General features: G+C 42.6%; 2 protein-coding genes and 1 non-coding gene across 6 annotated transcripts in view; 1 reads left to right on the top strand and 2 right to left on the bottom strand.

Annotated features, from left to right (window-relative positions):
- WDR83 (WD repeat domain 83) overlaps positions 1–11,243 on the top strand; it is a 35,758-nt gene extending 24,515 nt beyond the window's left edge. The window contains exon 10 of one of the 2 annotated variants that reach the window (XM_073622728.1): positions 11,118–11,243. In XM_073622728.1, the coding sequence (XP_073478829.1) occupies positions 11,118–11,129 (12 nt within the window). In that variant the 3' untranslated portion in view covers positions 11,130–11,243. Of the gene's footprint in view, positions 1–578; positions 1,149–11,117 lie in introns of those variants that run through there. The other variant, XM_073622727.1, reaches the window with a different exon arrangement.
- DHPS (deoxyhypusine synthase) overlaps positions 808–14,721 on the bottom strand; it is a 36,258-nt gene continuing 22,344 nt past the window's right edge. For all 3 annotated transcript variants that reach the window (XM_073622724.1, XM_073622726.1, XM_073622725.1), the window contains 8 exons: positions 13,176–13,289; positions 12,447–12,568; positions 12,103–12,199; positions 11,930–12,016; positions 11,591–11,696; positions 6,186–6,289; positions 5,180–5,305; positions 808–5,099 (listed from right to left, as the gene is read on the bottom strand). In XM_073622724.1, coding sequence (XP_073478825.1) covers positions 4,998–5,099; positions 5,180–5,305; positions 6,186–6,289; positions 11,591–11,696; positions 11,930–12,016; positions 12,103–12,199; positions 12,447–12,568; positions 13,176–13,289 — 858 coding nt within the window. In that variant the 3' untranslated portion in view covers positions 808–4,997. The remainder of the gene's footprint in view (positions 5,100–5,179; positions 5,306–6,185; positions 6,290–11,590; positions 11,697–11,929; positions 12,017–12,102; positions 12,200–12,446; positions 12,569–13,175; positions 13,290–14,721) is intronic.
- LOC141135764 (small nucleolar RNA SNORA57) lies at positions 5,868–6,000 on the bottom strand. The gene has a single exon (XR_012243618.1). It is a non-coding gene; the product is annotated as a small nucleolar RNA SNORA57 (small nucleolar RNA).

Here is a 14,721-nt window from a genome sequence, read left to right as displayed (position 1 = left end):
GGAAGGTGGATGACAGGTCAGTGTCTGCTCCAATGAGGCAGAGTAAATACAGCCTGCTGTTCTCTATGGGGTGGTTGGATGGAAACAGACTGCCTTGTCTGTTTCCCTCTGACTGTCATCCCATCTGATCTGCTAGACTAATGGGGAACGGACCCCCATCCATTTGTCGGACTGGATCGGATGCAGGCGGGTGTAAAAGGGAATTGTCGAACATGTTATATCTATTTACTTGGCATAGATTATATATTTTACAAAACAAATTAGTTTTATTGCACACAATACCCAAGTGTATTTTTTTTTTTTCCCAAAAAAAAAAAAAAATTGCATTTGAAAAACCGCTGCACAAATACCGTGCAAGAAAAAAAAATGCAACACCTATCATTTTATTCTATAGGGCCTCTGATTTTATATATATTTTTATTTATATTTGGGGGTTCTATGTAATTTCTATGTAATTTTCTAGCAAAAAAAAATTGATTTTTACATGTAGAAGTCTCAGATATGGCTAATTAGTTAATACCACATTACAAAAAGGCAGCAATGACAAGTAATACTGCTTCTCTTCTTCCATTTTGCAGGGCTCCCTCGTTTACAAACTCCCAGTTAGTAAAGTTGTTGTCCAGTCTCTCTCGTACCACCCCAAAGAACCTTATCTACTAACCGCCAGTGAGGGGGAAGTCCAGGTATGGAGAGAGGCACCTCCTGAAGAGGACTCATGCAGCTGACCAATAAAAGAAAAAAAAAAAAAATCTGTATATATACACAACTTATATTTTATTTTTTTGTAATAAAAACAGAAGCAAATACTTGGTTTTCAGAAACAATTTTATTTTCATATTTGTCAAAACATTAAAACTTAGATAAAATTAAATTACAGCATCCATGACTGAAGCAGATCAGCTCAACTATGACAACTCTGCCATTCTGATCTAATACAGGGACATGGGGATCAGCAGACTGTAGGTTGTACACCACCACTAACATCCAGGTGTATACAAAGTAGCCATGTAAAAAAGGGAATCTGTCAAAACAATATGGGAACTGCCCACTGCTCCCTTTTCTTTAAATGCTACTAATTATATATATTTGCAAATACTAAATTTCAGAATGTACACATGATATTCTAATAAAGCCCTGAACTGCTTGTATTCTTTTTTGCCAATACCATTAGTTTATGAATAGCCTATAATAATAATAATAGTCTGCCTGGTGAAAATCTGGAGCCTTAAAATGGACACCAACCACTGTAAGTGGTAAATTTAATAAATTATATTTAATAATGTTTCATATAAAACCAGATTCAAAAGGAAGTAAATGTTTTTTTTTTAATACCAAACATAGTAACAAAAAAACAAGGAATAAAAAGCATGTAGATATCTCTATCCTTAAGGATAAGTTCACCCTTTTAAAATTAAATAAATGCACATCTTTTGCAGGAAAAAAAGAAAAAGGTGCATTTAATTTTTTTACTTGGAGCCTGGAAAGCATTGCACCCACGATCAGCAAGTGCCATGTGCAGACTTGTCAGTGCATCTGTCTGCTCATGTGGCCAGGTATACACACACACTGAAAGGAATAATGAATGAACTACCAGAGCACTCAACAGCGCCGTGGTAGTTCATTGAAACTACAAGCCGACAGCTGCAAAGCCTGTCAGGCTTATAGTTTCCCCATTAACAGAGGACTTTAAATTAATGACATGGCTGGGCAGGCAGACCCCACGCATGGCCACGTTATTTTCAAACAGTGACAGCGGGTGCCCGCCCACCATCACTGGGGAGAGTCTTCAGCTGCGGGAAAATATCCTTTAAAGCCTTAGAACAGGTTTAACCCAAACATTCCTGTAGAAATTGCTGTGCATCAAAGTGGGCGCTGTAGCGAACAGCTAGAACAGTGTCAAAGCAAAAAAATGTCACCAGCACACCACTGATCTCCACAGTGGGTCCAAAGCTTTATTCAGCCATAGTTACAGCAGATAGCAACGTTTCAGATGTCACATACCCGATGAAGGGGTCCTGCGTGGCCCCGAAACAACATTGCTATCTACTGTAACGATGTATTGCTGTTTAAAGCTTTGGACTCACTCTGGAGATCCGTAGTGTGCTGGTGACATTTTTTGCTTTGACTTTAAAGCCTTAGTTCACCTTTTGTGAGCATGTTCCACCCATATTTAGGGTGTTAAGCTCCTCCAACATAGCTGTATCATTAGCAGGAATATGGGGGTATGAAAAAAAACTGCGGGTATTCTTTGCCATCAAAGGAGAGGGACTGTAGTTCTCAATGGAGCACAAGTGCCGTGATGTCACAACACTTGTTTATTGAAAAGTCCTCCAGGACTGTAACCAAAGGCTGCAACATTAGTCTGTAGGAGCCAGAGCATTGCACCAAAGATTAGCAGATTGCATTTGCAAAAAACCTTCCAGGATCATATGAAGGAGGAAAAAAAAAAAAAAAAAAAAACCCACCACACACTTATATTTTGGGTGCATTTATATTTTTGTATACAAAGGGTAGGACTTTAAAAAGGTCTCCTGGGTTCCCATTTATTAAGTAGCAAAGATAAATGACAGCCCTGGCACTTGTCCTTTTAGCAGCCTCATGTTTTTATTGCGATAGGTTACTAGAGACATTTATACAGTAATCAGTGGCTATTTTTTTAGCTCTAATCGGTGTATAAATGTCAATGTCCCAAAAATCTGTCCACCGCAATCCCGCTAAAAATCGGTGATCACCCCATTACTAGTGAAAAAATAAAATAAAAATGCCATAAATATATCCCCAAATTTTGTAGATGATATAACTTTCGTGCAAAACCAATCTATACAAGCTTATTGCAAATTTTTTTTTTTCTACAAAAATATGAATACAGATTGGTCTAAACTGATGAAGAAATGTAATTTTTTTTACATTTTTTTGGGAGGATATTTGTTATAGCAAAAAGTAAAAAATTGTCGCTTTTTTTGTTTATAGTGCAAAAAATAACCACCGCAGAATTTTGTTTGGGCACAACGTTGCAATTGTCAGTTGAAAGGGACGCAGTGCCGTATCGCAAAAAAAGTGGCCTGGTCAGTAAGGGGGAAAATCTTCCAGGCTGTAAGTGGTTAAAGATATCATCTTTCTAGCTATATTTATTTTATGTAAAATGTTGCAACAAGGGAGAAGTGACCCTAATGTAAACTTATACTTTGCCCATGCAAGGTGTAAAGCAGATCCCTGTACAATCTAAAATGTACATTCCATTAGATCATGGTTGCTCAACCTGTGGCCCTCCAGCTGTTGCGGAACTACAAGTCCCGTCATGCTTCTATCTTCCAGCCTTGCAGTGCTGCAACAGCTGGAGGGCCACAGGTTGAGCACCCATACATTGGATCACCACCACCAAGTTTGCTACCAGGAGCAAGTCAAAGAAGCAGCTCTATGTAAGCTCCAAATTGATTCCAGTCAGAGCTTAACAAGAGGCCGAGATCCATCTTCCTGCCCCATGGGACAGCACTGGTCCAAGTAGCAGCACTGTAGCATAAGAGGAAGGGAAATTAGTCACATTATCCACTATACCCAGAAAACTGGGTATTTTTTTGCTACCAGTGTGGGAGTGAAGAAAAGGCAAGTATATGCATGGACACAGTGCAGGTTCACTGTAACACAAAATCAAATATAACCCGCATGCACAGGAGGAAACACCACCTACTTAACCTAATAGCACCAGCAAAGATGACCCTTCTTGAGGGCCCACCAGTCAAGAGAAAACTGCATGTATTCTGCAGAAAATTTCTATTGGCTGCGCAGAGGAACAAGAGCTTTAACAGCTGTTGTCATACTGTTAAAATACCAACCAAATGATGACACCGCTCAGCCTTTAACATCAGAGTGGGTAAGCTGCCTCAAATGTCAAGCAGTAGGTACCCTTAAAGAAAACCAATACTGAGAAAATAGGGAGCATATCACTGCAGACCCCTCCCTCTGAGAATGCTAGTTGTCGCGCTGGCCCAATTCTACTATATTTCCAGATCAGGACACATGTAAATCTCGGTGTTAGGACTTTACTAGCTTCTTGCTGGTTTTAGACACAATTTACTGAAGCCAGAGACAACAGGGAAACTAGTATTCTTATGATAAGGTCAGCAATAGAATCTAGATCAGCCATTTTCAACCAGGGTTTTGTGTGCACTGGTGGATTGACCTCCCAAATGATGGTGCCTGCATAGTGCTAGGGCCAATGTCACTTGGCAGAACCAACTGCATGGCACTATTTTTTTAATTTCTTTTGGATCTTAGATAAGTTGCAGTAACCGTACAGAACATTGACCACCAATGTATGGGCACACTACACTGCTTATCGAAATAAGGGTGTCTGCCCTGATTTCCTTTGACAATTATTTAAATACTTTTGTATTTTTAGAGCAGGGAGATGTTAAATTTACCTTGGGTGTTAGGTATTCCACATTTTGTATTATTTTTAGTATATCGATTTCTTACTGCTAATGAACCATGAGCTGTAAATATAATCAATTTAAGTTGGGGTTCCCTAAGCCATAAAAATTGATGGACCCTTCAAGGTTGAGAAAGGCTTCTCTATATTATCCCAGTACAGGTTTCCTATACATTTTTAAAGAGCTGAATTAGTGGCCGTAAACTTTGCTTGACTTGGTGTAATGACAGTTGTAACTAGTTTTCCCATTTTAACAACACTTCCACTAATGGACTAGTAGTCCAAGCATTCCCAGGCACTGAGCTTGCTGGGAATTAAAGTTTCAGTTGCTTGACTGTAGAACTGCATATATACATATCTATTTACATACATATTTTCTACATGGATACATAAAAATTTATATATTTACATGCATGCTGCAGAAGCCCTGGAAACCCTGCTGCTACTGAGGATAACAGGTTAAAAAAAAAAAACTAAAAGGTAAAACCTGGGTAAAAGGTAGCAGCACCCAGAAAACCAGCATGCTTTATGAGCAGGAGAGATTCTTAGAGATGTACATTTCTCCATCTTATGGATCCTGGTCTTTCTGCTTGTTTGTGAAATCTGTGTGTCTCTGGGCAAACGTCTGGGCCACCAACAGAGGAAATACCAGGGTAGCATCTGCATAGACCTGTAAAGAAGAATTATTTGGTCAGAGTGGTGCCAGTTTCAGGAATTTGGTTTTATGATGGAATACAGAAATTCACAAACCTTGACGGGGTTGGCATCCATACGAATCTTCCCCCACGATACTGCCTCATCGGGTCTGGCACCAGCGTCCGAACCATCAAATTCCTGAGCTGTGTTGATGAACACGGCATAATCTGCACCGTTCCGCTGCAGCAAAAGAGCAAGGGTGGCAAAAAGGATTTGTACAAGGCTTGTTCATCATTATAAGTTTATGATGGAGGAGTGAAGGAGGGAGGGTAGGGAAGGTAGATTTTTTTTTTTTTTTTCTAAATAGCATTTAACATGTTTGTACACCTTGGAGGTGGTGTTAAAAGTAGAACTATACTAGGGTGTAGAGAAATTACTAGAACTCAGGGGAGGGGCCCAGACCGCCAGCAGGGGACCGGAGAAAAGGAGGATCGGGACGGCAGTGTGCAAAACCACTGCACAGAGCAGGTAAGTATGACAGATTTGTTATTTATTTTTAAAGTTTCCCTTTACAAATCACTTTAAAATGTCTGCCTCACTTCCTGCTCTCAGCGCTGCTAGAAGTAGTGAGGGTAACTTTATTTTACATTGCACTGCCAGGCTTCTCAAAACAGAGAAGCTGCATGAATTGCTATTCAAGGTCCTGTCGCCCTAAACCAGAGGCAGCAAAAGCTGAGGAACTTCTTGAAAGATCAGGGATTGTCTTTTGCTGCCTACAGAAAGTGTTTCATGCATAGATGTCACTTGTCCCAGTGATTGAGGATAGAACCAGCTCATAGAAGAGCTGGCACCGAAGACATAGCACCGGGTATCCTCTACCTCCGTACATAACACACAGGGGTACAGACAACACCCAGCATGCCAAGAAATGGAGGGCAACGGGTTCTTTAAGAGGTATGTATGTATGTATACACACACACACACACACACACACACACACACACACATATATATATACATACATACATACATACATACATACATACACACACACACACACACACACACACACTGCTGCTGGCAGAGAGATCACAGTGACTTGAGGTCTCCACCTTCTTACCATGAGATTGGCATTGCAAATGTGGTGTTTAACTAATCCTCCTCCCAAAATAAGCATTCCTGTCTTCTTGGCAAAGACCACAGAGGAATTCAGCCTGCGGATATCTGGATGGGGAAAAAAAATAAAATAGAGGGATACCTATATCAGCTTTTTTCTGGTGCCTCCATAGAAGCATACCAATGGTTGGTTGCTCCATCCCCCGACCGACCCACAGGACTACATACAAAAAAAAAAAAAAAAAAAAAAACACAAAAAACAAACACACACACACACACACACACACACACACACTCACACACACACTCACACACACACTCACACACACACTCACACACACTCACACACACTCACACACACACACTCACACACACACTCACACACACACACACACACTCACACACACACACACACTCACTTTCTACATTAAAGTTGTCTTAATTTTTTCCTTATTCCCAGCTGCCCCTAGTAGCCTGGTGCCGCATCAAAAAGATCTTTAACATACCACTAGGTAAGGGCTGCAATAGTCAGGTAAGTTCCTTTTTCAAAAGAGCATCTCAGGCAGGTTAAAACACCTTTGTTTCTGTTTGACTGTAGCCTACACCACGGATCATCCCGCAGAAATTCTCCAGATAGGAAGGGGGGGGTCAGGCATAGAAGCTCTCTGGTCAGTCACAGTCATCCTCTACTCATGCCTCCCGCAGTGGTCAGAGGTCACCCCAGCATATCTCAAGTAGGCACGATTCCCAGCGCAGGCCTGCACATCCAGGAAATAAGGCATGTTGGGTGTGTGGAAAACAAGCCCTCCCCAAAAAATTGGTATGTGGTCAGTGCCTCCTAGAAGCCACAGGAGACAGGGAAAGACAAGCAGGACTCCATGGAATCAATTAAGAATCTGAATAAGGATTCAATCCAGGAGTTAGCCTTATCCCAAGACCAAGTAACCCCACCCACAGGCGAAAGAGTAGTAGATATACCCACTCATCAACCTGAACCAGAAGCCAATTCTGAAGACGAGACAGAAGCAGTAGAAGAAAAAAAAAAAAAAAAAAAAAAAAAAAAAAAAGGAAGCTTCAGCATTTGACTTCGCTCTAGTCAAACCATTTATTGTCTCAGTTAAGGACGCAATTCAATGGGAAGCTGATCCGGAGCCTCCATCTAAAAACTGATATTTTCCTCACCTAAAGAAGAAATTATTAGCCTTCCCCTTAATGGAGGAGATCAAGGAGGTGGTTACGGATGAGTGGCGGAAGGTGGACAAGAGGCCCATCCCCTACAAATCGCATTCTTAAGCTATAGCCACTGGCGGAGGCAGATGCTCAGCTTTTCAACTCCGTGCCAGCTGTGGACGCATCAATCGTGAGGTTAGCCAGAAACACGACGCTACCATTAGAAGACGCAGTTTCCTTCAGGGATGTCCTTGACCAAAGTATGGACTCCGATTTGAAGAAAACCTATCAAGCAGCAGGAGGAGCATGCAAACCAGCGGTGGCTCTGACCTTGATTTCTAGGGCTACCGGAGTGTGGTCAGATAATATTGAGACAGCCCTCAGACAAGGCATAGGCTCAGATGAAATCATCAAGGCACTGGATGAATTGAAGTTGGCCTCAGATTTCATAGCAGAAGCGGCCATTGATGTCCTAAAATGTTCCTCCAGGGCTATGCTATACTCAGTCACAGCCAGAAAAGCGTTATGGCTAAAACCATGGTCGGCAGACCCAACGTCGAAACAATCTTGGTGTCGCATTCCAAATGTTCGGAAATCTCTGTTTGGCGATAAAATGGATACAGCAATTAACAGAGTTTCGGGGGGGGGGGGGGGGGGGGGTAGGAGGAAGAGATTTGCAGCACACCCAGTTGTCCAACAGAGAGCAAAGGATTCCAGGGCATACCGTTCAGGTAGGAAGTACAGAAGAGGCTGGAAAGGCTCACAGGCCACTTTTCTGAAAATGGGAAAACCTAAGGCCTCAACATCCACGGTTGAGAGCCAGAAGTCTTTTTGACTCCCTATCCACTTAAACTGGCCCAGTAGGAGCTCGACTCAGGTCGTTTGCCCAGGTTTGGGTGGAAAGTTGAATGGATCAGTGGGCAGTCTCCACGGTCCTTCAAGGACATTTCTGGAAGTTCAGAAGCCGCCCTCCACCCTTTTCCTTCCAGCCCACCAAAATCCCGACCTCCAGGGAGAAGGAGGCCCTTCAATATATTCAAATTCTTCTTTACCAACAGGCAGTAGTACTAGTTCCAGATTCAGAAAATCACTCCGGGTTCTATTCCCCAGAAGTCGAGGGGCTGGAGGCCCGTGCTGGACCTGAAAAGGCTGAACAGGTACATTCGTGTGGAGCACTTCAAGATGGAGTCCCTAAACACAGTAATATTAATCGGTACAACCAGGAAATTGGATGGTCTCTATAGACCTCCAAGACACATATCTTCACATACCTATCCAGTTTCAGTTCCAGCCGTTTCTTCGGTTCAAAATAGGCAACTTGCATCTCCAGTTTCAATGCCTTGCCTTTGGAATCTCAACGGCACCAAGATACTAGTGGCAATCTTAGCTCCCCTCCGGGAGAAAGGGATACGGGTTCTGCATTTTTTGGAAATATTCTGATTCTATCCCAGCACAAAGAGATCCTGGTAATGCATGTACGAATGGTCCTGGACACATTGATAAAGTTCAGGTGGCTGATCAATTACTCAAAGTCAGCTCACATCTACGCAGAAAATGACATATCTGGGAACATTATTCAAAACCCAGAGAAAGCAGTTTCGTTCCCATCAGAAAAGATCCCTATATTGATAGGGAAAGTGAAGAGGGCATTGGCAAGCTGTTCCATGTCAGCATCAGACTGTGCGAGTCTCCTAGGATCCTTTTCATCATGCATACCAATAGTAAAATGGGCCAGGTGGCATTTACAAGGATTCCATTTGGGTTTCCTTGTACAGTGGAGGAAGAATCACCTGGGGCAGGAGGATACTGATCACTCTTACAATGAAGTCCAGCCTCTGGTGGTGGACGAGACCATCCAACCTTCTGGTTCCCTGCTCCCTTGGACCCATCTTGTGGACCATTCTTACGTCAGACGCAAGTCGGTTGGGTGTGTGTGTGTGTGTGTGTGTGTGTGTGTGTGTGTGTGTGTGTGTGTGTGTGTGTGTGTGTGTGTGTGTGTGTGGTCACACTACAAAAACCAGTTAGTACAAAAGGAGATGGCAATTCGATTTGGAAGAAGTAGTATCAAAAATCTTAGAGCTAAGGGCAGCATGGATGGCAATATTGCATCTGGCCATTTTTCACACAGGCAAGTCCATACTGCTTCAGATGGACAACAGGCCGGGAGTGGCCTGACGGCACACAGCAGATCCCTAGCCAGCGAAGTAGCCCCCATTCTAACATGGGCCAAGAAGAATTTAGTCAATCTACGGGCCTCCTATATTCCAGGCCCTGAAAATCAATTGGCCGATCATCTTTCAAGATCATTCAGCAACAACGAATGGTCTATGAACCTTCTGGTCTTCCACTGGATATGCCAGCAATGGGGCACTCCCCAGATAGACCTTTTTGCCTCCCCACTCAACGCAAAGATGCCTCTGCTTTTCACAAGATTCCCATCTCCAAAGTCAGCAAAGATAGATGCCCTAGTCCAGCCATGGGACTTTCAGAGGGGATATGCATTTCCTCTGACCCCTGAGATTTCTCCAACGCCTAACAGCAGAAAGGGCCATGATTCTGGCGGTCAGTCCATACTGGCCAAAGAGACCGTGGTTCACCCTCCTAGTCAAGCTGGCCCTGTGCAAACCACTACCCTTTCCATGCGTTGACAACCTCCTGTTTCAGTATGATTTCTTTCACCCAAATCCGGAGATCCTAGACTTAAGGGCCTGGAAGTTGAGCGGGAGAGGTTGGGCAAATTAGGATGTTCGCATAGTGTTATCCAAACATTATTACAGGCAAGGAAATCATCCACTAACTCCACCTACTACAGAGTATGGAGAAAGTTAACGGAACTGGCAGAGGTCAACCATTTCAATTCTCTGGAACCCAGAGTCCAGAATGTGCTACTATTTTTACAGATTGGAATGGACTTAGGTTTGGGCCTGAACACACTAAAAGTCCAGGTGTCAGCTCTAACGGACACACAGTGGGCATTGAACCCTCTTGTAGAGCGCTTCTTTAAAGGGAGTCCTAAGATTGCGACCTCCCAGGAAATCGCTATACCCAAAATGGGACTTAACCGTTGTACTTAATGCCCTAACAAACCCACCTTTTGCACCCACGGAAGAATGCACTTTGGTAGATATTACCTTGAAAGCTGTCTTCCTGATCACCATCACATCAGGTCGCAGAGCGTCGGAGATCCAAGCGCTAGGAACGCAAGAACCCTACATTACCTTTTTTCGCCCCCAGACAGGGTGGTTTTGTAGCCCATTCACGAGTTCATTCCCAAGGTGCCTTCAGTCTACCATCTCAACCAAGAATGGGTTCTTCCAGCCTTCGGAGAGGATCCAACCCCTTTAAAGCTGCACGAATTGGATGTAGCTAGGTCCTTGAGGCACTATTTGGAGCTGACACAGCAGTTCCGCAAAGAGCAAAATCTATTCATTAGTCCAAAGGGCGCAAAAAAAGGAATGTCAGCATCCAAAATGACCTTGGCTAGCTGGATCTTGAGACTAATCCAAAAGGTTACAATCGGGCTAGCGGTCTTCCAGTCCCACATGCAGTCAATGCACACTCAACGTGGGGAATGGCCTCCTCTTGGGCAGCTTTGGTGCGGGTCTCCTTAATTTTTTTTATATAGAGTTAAGTGGTCCTGTGGGTTGGTCAGGGGCGGAGCAACCAACCATTGGTATGTTGCCATGGGTAGGCACCAGGAAAGAAAAATTACAGAAAGGCGAGTATTCAATTTTCCGTTTTCTCTCTTTTTGCGCGTTTTTCACAGGAATCACAATGAACAATCACAAGATCAAAAGGGGAACCCGCAGAATGGCAACAGAAAATACAGAGTATATTAGTATGCATGCAATGTTACAAACATAGATCAGAACAAGGATAAGACATTGGAGATAGCAACTGAAAGATCCAGATCTGTGGAAAGGGTTGGCGTTTCTACAGAGGACCATAACAGCCGTTCCCATAAACATGTATTATGAGACTCTTTGCCAGCAAAAAAAAAAAAGTGTAAATGTAATAATTAGTTTTGTTTAATGTAAAATATATACAAGCGTGTGTGTATAGAGAATATATACATACATAACATACATACATACATACACACACACACATACAACACTGAAACTCCTGGTGCTGTCTTAGAATAATTATGTTTCTCAATGGAGCAGATAATGCAAAGAAACTATAGCATACATTTATGAATAAATATTCTAGTCTATTAAAAGAAGACTATGTGTGTACCTTCTATAATGTCCAGCTTTAAGCCAGCATTCTTGTATGAGTGGAAATAAAGCATATCACCCAAAGAGCCATCTGTCAGTGCCGGACTGTACACAGGGATATTGTTCTGTCAAAGAGAGAGAGAGGAAAAACAATGACTGCCAGAACCTGTGTCTCATAGCTCCTCCTACGTCACCCTGTGATGGGAGGGACAGGCCTCATAGCTCCTCTTCTGTCACTGTGTGAGGGAAGGGATTGATGCCATGTCATACAGGTCCTCCTTTCTGTGTCACCCTGTGATGGCAAGGACAGACTCCATGTCATATAGGTCCTTCTGTATGTGTGATCATGAGTACTTACCTTATACGCCCAGTAATATACAGAGTCTGGGTGATTAATTTCTTTTCCTAGACGAGCAATCATCTTTGATGGTGTCCACTTAGTCCCCTGCAGTGGGAGAAATGAAAATCATTGCGGTTTGTGTATAGCACACAAATAAAAATGTATTACGTAGTTCTCACATATTCCCTCACCTCGGTGTCTTGTTCTAGCACCATCTGGTCCAGTATTGGGGTGACCCAGTCCTCAAACAGACAGTAATTATTATTTGGAACAAGAAGATTACCAATCCTGCAGAAAAGAGAAATAAAGAAAAAAAAAAAAAAAAAAGTCTTGTAGTGAGGCATCAGGGCAAAAAAAAAAAAAAAAAAAAAAAAAAGGCGCAGAGAAAGGGTTAGCAGATGCATCAAGTGATAACAGATGTATAAAGAAAGTTTAATGGGCAGCAGGTGAATGAAGAAGCAGATGAAAAAGGATCACTGGAGTGAGGGATGGCAAAGTCACTGACCCCATTAAAAACAAAACAATGTCAATGTACCTGTTGATGCCCTTTGGCCTTAAATCTGCCCCCTTTAGGCTGAAGTCTCCCAAATATGTAGGTGCAAGACATTTTATCAAGTCCTCCTCTATACCACCTGCTGTTGTTACAATAATATCAACCTGCACAGAGGAAATACAAAAAACAGATTAAAGTGCAACTCCATGCAAAATTCATTATGTGCAGTTATTAGATGTGCAATTTTCCATGCTTCCCCAAAGCTACATTTACCATCTGCACTGTTTACTTGTTGATCCTGTTTGTATTTCACACTTTAGGTCATTCCCAGCAGAGGGCTGACACCACTGCTCCTGAATTTCCAGCGCTGTTGTCAGCTCTCTCTGCCAGCGCCTCCAGTATGGATTAGAAGGCTGTGTAGGCACTTTCCAAAGCCCAGATGTTTTCATCATAGAGGAGCTATGATGATTTTAGTCTCATTTGGAAGGGCCTTGTTTAAAATATATCTGAAGCCAAAATTTCTTCCCTTTTCTCTTCCCCGGTCATCAAACTACAACATGGTAAATTTGTAAATAAGGCAGTAATGGGAAAGAATCAGCTGTAGGGAGACCACAGGCAATTTTGATGACCAGTTGTTTGCCCTCAGCCCATTTCTGCCAGTTCCTCTATATCCTGAAAAAAAATATCCGATGCTAGGTCCACTTAAGTTCACCTTTCCAAAGCACACTAAAACATTTAAAAAAAATCTAGAGGTATACTTTAATTTCTCACCATGCTGTGTTCTGCCAAATACCGGATGATCTCTCGCACACCAGAGCTGATCAGATTGGAAGTGTATCCCAGTAAGATAACACATCCTCCAGGGGATGAAAGCTTTGTCTCTATCTAAAAAGGGAAAAAGAATGGCATCAACATTAATTTGACTCTGAATTATAATACAGTGGCTTGCGAAAGTATTCGGCCCCCTTGAACTTTTCAACCTTTTGCCACATTTCAGGCTTCAAACATAAAGATATAACATTTTTATTTTTTGTGAAGAATCACCAACAAGTGGGACACAATTGTGAAGTGGAACGAAATCTTTTGGATTTTTGAAACTTTTTTAACTAATAAAAAAATGAAAAGTGGGGCGTGCAAAATTATTCGGCCCCCTTGCGTTAACACTTTGTAGAGCCACCTTTTGCTGCGATTACAGCTGCAAGTCGCTTGGGGTATGTCTCTATCAGTTTTGCACATCGAGAGACTGAAATTCTTGCCCATTCTTCCTTCCAAAACAGCTCGAGCTCAGTCAGGTTGGATGGAGAGCGTTTGTGAACAGCAGTTTTCAGCTCTTTCCACAGATTCTCGATTGGATTCAGGTCTGGACTTTGACTTGGCCATTCTAACACCTGGATACGTTTATTTGTGAACCATTCCTTTGTAGATTTTGCTGTATGTTTGGGATCATTGTCTTGTTGGAAGATAAATCTCCGTCCCAGTTTCAGGTCCTTTGCAGACTCCAACAGGTTTTCATCCAGAATGGTCCTGTATTTGGCTGCATCCATCTTCCCCTCAATTTTAACCATCTTCCCTGTCCCTGCTGAAGAAAAGCAGGCCCAAACCATGATGCTGCCACCACCATGTTTGACAGTGGGGATGGTGTGTTGAGTGTGATGAGCTGTGTTGCTTTTACGCCAAACATATCGTTTTGCATTGTGGCCAAAAAGTTCGATTTTGGTTTCATCGGACCAGAGCACCTTCTTCCACATGTTTGGTGTGTCTCCCAGGTGGCTTGTGGCAAACTTTAGACAAGACTTTTTATGGATATCTTTGAGAAATGGTTTTGTTCTTGCCACTCTTCCATAAAGACCAGATTTGTGCAGTGTACGACTGATTGTTGTCCTATGGACAGACTCTCCCACCTCAGCTGTAGTTCTGTGCAGTTCATCCAGAGTGATCATGGGCCTCTCGGCTGCATCTCTGATCAGTCTTCTCCTTGTCTGAGCTGAAAGTTTAGAGGGACAGCCAGGTCTTGGTAGATTTGCAGTGGTCTGATACTCCTTCCATTTCAAAATGATCGCTTGCACAGTGCTCCTTGGGATGTTTAAAGCTTGGGAAATCTTTTTGTATCCAAATCCGGCTTTAAACTTCTCCACAACAGTATTACGGACCTGCCTGGTGTGTTCCTTGGTCTTCATGATGCTCTCTGAGCTTTCAACAGAACCCTGAGATTATCACAGAGCAGGTGCATTTATACAGAGACTTGATTATCACCATCAGTCATTTAGGACAACATTGGATCATTCAGAGATCCTCGCTGAACTTCTGGAGTGAGTTT

This window comes from Aquarana catesbeiana, linkage group LG03 (genome assembly GCF_042186555.1).
Source record: "Aquarana catesbeiana isolate 2022-GZ linkage group LG03, ASM4218655v1, whole genome shotgun sequence".
Taxonomy (NCBI): domain Eukaryota; kingdom Metazoa; phylum Chordata; class Amphibia; order Anura; family Ranidae; genus Aquarana; species Aquarana catesbeiana.
The sequence above is the reverse complement of the archived record's forward strand: the minus strand, read 5'-3'. Positions and strand labels throughout refer to the sequence as shown.